Source organism: Tiliqua scincoides, chromosome 5 (assembly GCF_035046505.1).
Source record: "Tiliqua scincoides isolate rTilSci1 chromosome 5, rTilSci1.hap2, whole genome shotgun sequence".
Taxonomy (NCBI): domain Eukaryota; kingdom Metazoa; phylum Chordata; class Lepidosauria; order Squamata; family Scincidae; genus Tiliqua; species Tiliqua scincoides.
Window position 1 is genome coordinate 57,074,401 of NC_089825.1, and position 7,312 is coordinate 57,081,712.

General features: G+C 49.6%; 1 protein-coding gene across 1 annotated transcript in view; it reads right to left on the reverse strand.

Moving 5' to 3' along the window:
* Positions 1 to 3,513, reverse strand: part of TBX20 (T-box transcription factor 20) — a 52,145-nt gene extending 48,632 nt beyond the window's left edge. The window contains exon 1 of the mRNA XM_066628329.1: positions 3,099 to 3,513. Coding sequence (XP_066484426.1) covers positions 3,099 to 3,225 — 127 coding nt within the window. The 5' untranslated portion in view covers positions 3,226 to 3,513. The remainder of the gene's footprint in view (positions 1 to 3,098) is intronic.
* Between the last annotated feature and the right edge of the window lie 3,799 nt (positions 3,514 to 7,312).

Consider the following 7,312-nt stretch of genomic DNA (forward strand, 5'->3'; position numbering starts at 1 on the left):
TTCGGGATCCAGTGGATCCGTTTTTAGTATTCACCGTGAGGTTCCCTACTCTTCCTTTCCTATAATAGAAACAGCCGTTTTCTAAAGACATCCCTTTTCTATTAACGATTAAAAAGTGGCTATAGCTACAGCGCAGTGAAGTCCTGAGGGTTCAGAAAAGGGCTTAAAATTTTTTAAAGAGTCGTAAAAGAAACTGTTGGAACTGGAAGTCATTCAAGTCTGGGTCTGTGATAAGGTCTTGGTTCAAGACAGGAAAAGCTAGATGTAGAAAATGGCTTCAGGAGAATTCTGAGGTTCAAAAACTGCAAAACGGAATTTTAAAACGAATCAATGGGGAAACATAAGGAGTGTGGCACCTGATAGACTCACAGCCTAATTCTAGCCACACTTTCATGGGAATAGATGCCATTGACTCTAATGGTACTTACTTCTGAGTAATGCATAAGATTGGGCTGTCAGGTAAGCCCCATTGAACAATGGGAGAGTAAGCCCCTAAGGGCACAGTCCTAAACAGGTCTATCAGAAGTAAGTCCTATTTGTGTTCAATGGGACTTACCCCCAGGAAAGTGAGGTTAGGATTTCAGCCTAAGAAATGTATGGGCCATACACCACCAGATACACACACAAGGTATAGAGAGCGGGGAAATTGACATGTATCCAGGGGTGTGTGAAATTGACATGAAATGCAAGGGGACACTTCTGTGTCAAGCTTGAAAAGGTACAAGAGTGGTGTTTGTTCACAACACTAATTGAAGATAACACTACCATGCTATATTAATTGACGGTGACAGAGGGCGAGGCAGCCCATGTCTGGAGCCAGGCCAAAGCGAACAGAAAGAAACTTTTTGATGTCAGATGATGAAATTGTAACTTACGAATATCTGATTTTTTTTTTAAAGACATTACAAGGTCCTTTGAGGAAAAAGTTTTTGCTTGTGAAACTTTGTGAAGAGCTGTGAACTCGTGACACAGTTTAAATTATTACTATTGATAGCCAGCCCCCTCCTCTACCATGTGGGTTTACAGGTGAACTTGTTTGATGCAGAATCAGAGGGCCATTTCCAAATAAAAGTATTTAGGAGATGGGTGTTAGGGAGGACATCTGTAATCCCCACCTATTTATCAGGAATTCATTGTTGCAGTTACCTGGGAACAAGTCCCATTGACAATACTGGAATTTGCTTCTGAGTAGACAGCAATGAATTCCTGATAAAGGATTGCTTGCTTGCTAGTAAACATGTTCTGGATCAGACTAGAAATCCAGCTGGGATGTACTCAAGCATAGGAGGCTTTTGGATCACAGTCATAAATATCTAGGCATCCTTTTTGACTGGACTTCAGAAGAATAAACCCATTTTTGCCTGGCCCACAGATGTACACATTTGGTCCCTGTTGCATATATGCAACGTTGGGCAGAAATGGCTTAAGTATTGTGAGTGCCTTGCACTTTTCACTGGAAAGACCATCCCTTTTCTTTCCAAGGCCCCCACTTCGGATCACCCCACCCTCTATCATACCATCCCCAAACACCACATTTCCTTGATAAGAGTCACAATGAGAGTTTTCCCCAACAGGAGCCACTTTCAAGGAAGAATATGCAGGATCGCAGCCCTAGAGCGATGCTGGTCGGAAGCAGATCCCCAGAGACGCCAGTGAAGCTCCTGGCTCCAAGTTTTAGGAAGGGTCCTGCTTTTTGAACTGTAAATTCTTAACAAAGCACGGCTGAATCCCGTGCATGACTACTCCGAAGCGAATCCCACAACGCAGCTAAATTGAGTTAACTACTTGCAAGTGGAATGTTCTCAGAGTTGCAGCCTTCAGCATTTCCCATGGGATTCCAAATCCTATGGGTTGAGAGATCTGGCTCGCTCCTTCTGGATTTTAGGTTAAAGAGCCCATGAGCAAGGAATCCAACTACAACAAACAAAAAACAAACAACAGTGAATCCCACCACGACCACCTTGTCCTCCATCTAATTTTGCCCTTCTGGGTTTGCTGCTCTGGAGGTGGCCAGGAGTGCAGCGATCTCCAGCTAGAGGACCCGACAGAATCTCTTGGAAGAGAATAGCGGAGTCTTCCAAGAAACTCAGGTCGGCCCAGCCGTGACCTTCCCGATGGGTCCCAAGTCTAGTTGCCCTACAACTCGACAGCAAGCCCCGTCGCATTCGACAAGGCAACTGAGAACGCATTAGAGTTGCAATCCCCTGCAGTTACCCGGGAGTGAGTCTCATCGACTACACCGGAACTTACTTCCGAGTAGACACGCCTAGGCTGGGGCTGCAAGTACGTTTGAACGCGCTTGCAGACTCGGTTGAGACGCCTCTGCGGTGGGTTCAGTGCGATCTCGTTTCGATTCGATCTCTGACGTCTCCCTGCCCGTTTGGATCGAGGGGAATGTGCTCAGCCAAGCCACCGAACCTCCGCATCTTCTCCTCGGGAGGGGGAGGTTTAACTGCACTCGGAAGGCTGCGCTACGAGGCACGCTGGCTTGAGCGCCAGCCCCTTTCGTTGAACTCGCTGAGAGAGACGTACATCCGAAGAAGCACCCATAGGATCGGGCCACACACGCCCCTCAACAGGATCCCAACAGCTGCTCTGAGTGAGACTGTATATTGCAGTCTCTCAAAAGTTCCTAAGGGCAGCCTTGGGGCGGGGGGGGGGGCTTTTCCACCAGCCCAACTTGTCTACTGCACCACCTCGTTTTGCTGAACACTCAGCCTGGGAAAGAGTTTGCTGTCACTCGGTGATATTTTAGTTGACTCTACTACCACTATTACTTCTACTACTAGTAGTAGTGACATTATTGAACTGCTTATTACTGCTTCTGCTACAGTGCTTTTCACCACAAAGAGTTCTCAACGAGTTCTGTTTGCATAGCAAAAGAGAAACCCGAGGCTTGTTAGCCTCACAGCGCACTCCTATGCGTGTCTACTCAGAAGTCAGTCCTGGTTATTACAACAGGACTTTGGCTGCAATCCTATCCACACTTACACGGGACCCGACAGGCTTCCCAGGAGTTCCCCGACGTGGCTAGGGCCGCGGGGTCCTCCTGGCAAAACCACCTGCCGGCCCCGCCGCCCCTTCCCGGCCGGACTCACCCAGAGGTTTGATGGTGCTCTCGGCGCCCTCCTTCTCCTTGGAGCTCCCGCTGGACATGAGCGCGGCGATGGAGAAGGCGTTGGCCCGCGAGGAGAGCTGCGGCTTGGGGGAGGCCGTATACTCCATGGCCGCGGGGCGCACCGGCGATCGCGCCGAGGAGGGGCTCCGATCGCCCCTTCCAGTCGGCAGGGCCGAAGGCAGCAGCCGCGGGGAGGGAGGGGGCCTGCGAGGGAGTCAGGGGAGGCAGAACTTTTCCCGCCCTGGCGGCTCAGGGGAGCGGGCCGGGTACTGGGGCGCCCATCCTCTCCGCTGCCTGAGGCTGGCGGGACGCGGGAGGCTCTCCTTGGCGGGGACTGGCCGGCTCCTCGCGGGCTGCGCAGGCAGGAGGGCTGTCGGTGTGCGCTCGGCCCCCGCTCTCCTCCGCCTTAACTTGCGGGCCACCTCGATCCTATCGCCGCCCGGCCAATCAGCGCCCGGCCACGTCAGGGCTCCTCGATCCCGCAGGGGGGGACGCAGGGAGGCGGGGGCCTAAAGGGCAACAGCAGCCCAGGCTGCTCTGCCTTCCTCCCAGCCCCTGAAGGGGGAGACTGGTCTCCTGCGTCCCCTCACTGCCCTCCAGGCAGGGGGCCCTTGGGGGGGGGTGGGGGAGGGCAAGAGGCCCCGATCCTTCAGTGGTGCATTCATTCCACGCAGGATTCTGCCTCCTCCAGCCCTGAGAGTGTCGTTTGTCTACTCAGAAGTAAGTCCTATTAGAATCAATGGGGCTTATTCCCAGGAAAGTGTAGATAGGATGGCAGCCTCAGAGCCCAATCCTATGCATGTCTACTCAGAAGTAAGTTCCATTGGCGTCAATGGGACTTACTCCCAGGTAAGTGTGGATTGGATTGGGCTGTCAGTCATTCCGACACACACGCCGAAATGGAGCCCCCTGCGTTCAGAACACGCGTCATCAGTTTTCCAGCATCTCAGCCTCGCACTGGTTGGCCGTGGTGCACTCCGAAATGGCTCCTGGACTCCGAAGCCAGAGCACAGCACCAGCAGTCAAAGCATCGGACACGTTCATACACCCCCTCCCGCCACTGAATAACTGGGAGTGGGAGCCCACTCTTCAGGGACGTCAACCGATTTCTGGGCTGGACCACTACAGACTGCACGTAAAGGCTGGCAGGATTGGATGCTCCTTTGAAGCAAAAGTGCCCTGCACGTAGAAAACCAGCATGTAAGGAAATAGACTAAAGTCCTTCTTCCTGATAACTAGTTTTCTAAGTATAGGAAACTTAAGTTCAGCATTTTCCCCACCTGCTGTCCAAAATGGTACAGTCCAGACACAGGTTGATCAGCCCACGGAGAACTAGGTCTGCCTCCCAATGATCTCCTATTCCCAGCCACTTACTCCCCTATACTAAACATATTTATTTATTTTCACATTTTTTAACATGTGTACTTGGTTCCTTCCCTCTGCTCATCTTCACAGCAATTCTGTGGGGTAGGTGAGGCTGAGAGATAGTGACTGGCTCAAGGTCACCCAGGAAGCTTCATGGCTGAGCGGGGATCTGAACCTGGATCTTCCAGGCCTATGTCTAGATCCCAGGCTACTACAACTTTCAGGTCTTAGTTGATCCTTAACACCCTTCAGCTTTTTTGTCTTCCTTTCAGTCTGCTGTTAAGGAGCTACTAAGCTCAATAAGTTCCAATAAATACGAACAGAATGACAGCTTCTGCAAGCCCAGTGGTTAAGGCTGCAATCCTATCCACACTTACCTGGGAGTAAGAACCATTTACTATAATGGGACTTAATTCTGAGTAGACATTGCATACAGGACTTGCAGTCCAAGCCTATGAATTAAATTCTACTCAGAATTAAATCGCATTGTAGTCAATGTGATTTACTCCCAGGTAAAGGTGGATAGAATTGCAGCCTCAGAAACCAAAGCGTAGCATTAACTGCATGACCCCTGGCCAGGCATAGTAATTATTCCAAATTAATTACTCCACGGGGCAGTGGGCTGTGAATTCAGCTCCATGAAAAAGAGCACATGTCATGCTTTAATCACCTGCTTTGGAAGGAGGATCGTTATGGGCTAAATCCAACTCAATTCCGAGTAAAACGGGGGATATTTACTATGAGTAGGTAATTCGGTAATTCAGGGCACCAGATCTTTCCTGAGCCCAGCGCCCTCGTTGACCAGTGTCACTGACACCCACTGGATTTGATGCAGGTTCAGCCTGTGGGCGTATTTACACGTTAATATTCATCTCTTGCTGATTGAGCAATGGACTACCTGAGCTTCCGAAAGGGCCAACCCAGACAGAATAGCGCAAAGGGAGGCTTTTCAGATCACCCCAAACGCAATACTTGTCACGTGATTCTGCATCAGTTCTCTTTACTTAAGTGTGGAAATATCACGCGAGGACCCGCCCACTCTAAGCGTCTTTGCTTTACATCGGACTGTAACAGCCCGATCCTACGCATTTCTACTCAGAGCGAAGTCTCACCGAGATCAGTGGGGCTTACTCCCTGGTAAGTGTGCACAGGATTGAGGCCTAAATCCAGAGCACTTCCCGCAGATGAAAAATCAGACTAATTATTACTCATAGTGCATCTCAGCAAAACCCAGAGGCTCTCTCTGGGGGCATAATCTAGATCAGTGGTTCTCAAACTTTGAGCACCAGGAGCCACTTTTTAGAACCGGAAATGATGTCATGACTGGAAGTGACAGCATCAAGCAGGAACACTTTTAACCATCCTAGGCTTCAATCCTACCCACACTTACCCAGGAGTAAGTCCCATTTACTATCATTGTTAAAAGAATATACATAGTAGACTGTTCAAAGTACACTTCTGTCATATTTCCCTAAATGCAGTCACCTATCATGCTAGCATCAAGTCTATTAAAAATAAAATATTGAAATGAATGGGGACTCACCTGAAATTGGCTTGTGACCCACAGTTTGAGAAACACTGTTCTAGCTAGACCACTGGTTCACCTGGCCCAATAATAACAGTTTTTGGAACTAACTTAGAACAACATCACCGATGTTAGCCTGCAACTAGATACACAGTTTCCTGGGAGTAAGGCCCATAGAGTACAATGGGATTTGCTTTTATGTTGTAGACCATACATGGCGTTGTGGTGTAAAAAAAAGAGTTATGATTTTGGAGCGAGTGCCCGCTAGGTCAATGGAGCTTCCTTCCATAGCCGTCTATTTTGGATCAGAGTGTCCGTGTAGGAAGACCAGACGACCGGGTAAGGACTGAGGAAGGAAGGGGTGACAGGAGAGACTGCTAATCATTGACCCCGACCCGTTCCACGCAAACCTCCCCGGCCTGTGCTCTCAGTTTCAACTTTGCCGAAGAGCAAGCTGGTTCAAGTCCTTTTCGTTTCGACCCTGCGCACGGTTACTTGAGGGAGGAAGCCCTGTGGGAACCCCGATCCCGCTTCACGCTTGCGGTCAACCGTCTGCCCGTCCCCGTCCGACGCACTCAGGAAGCCTGACCAGCCCCACGGACTTCAGCGCTTGCATTTCCTCTGAATGAATGCGAGAGGGCGAAGAGTGGCCAGACCGAAATGCAGGCTCTCCCCTTGACCCGTGGACTGGACTGCAGCGCTCCGTCGCACACTGGCCTCCCAGCCGGTCGCCCCCACCACACCCCCACCCTGTCATAAGCAGAGCTGGGGACTCCGGGGGCCCAATCCCTTCAAGCAGAGAGACCCGTCCCGCGCGCCCCACGAGGCCACGCTGTTCTCACGTTAAGGGCTTGGAGGCTTCCCTCCCCGTCCAGTGAAACGGGGGGAGGCAAAGTCTTCACGCGTCCTGAATCAAACGGATCCATCAGAACGCCTGGCGCCTGTGAGGATCAGAGATATGGGGGGTGGGGGAGGGAGAGCAGAAGCACGATTTTCGTAAAGGGCTGAACGGGATGAGGATTGGCTACAAATGTCCTTCAGGAGGAAAGCAAGATTCCTCCGTCACATTTTTCTTCCTTAAAAAAAAAAATCTTAACCGCTTACTAGTTATAATAACTAAGCAATATTAATTATATAATCATAATTACAATTAATTGTATAATTATATTTTATAATTATTATATTATTACGCAAGGATACATATAATGTATACAAATACATTACGTATACATATATGTAGTGCAATATACATGTAATGTATATTATAATACATATATATAATACATTATTATATACATACACAA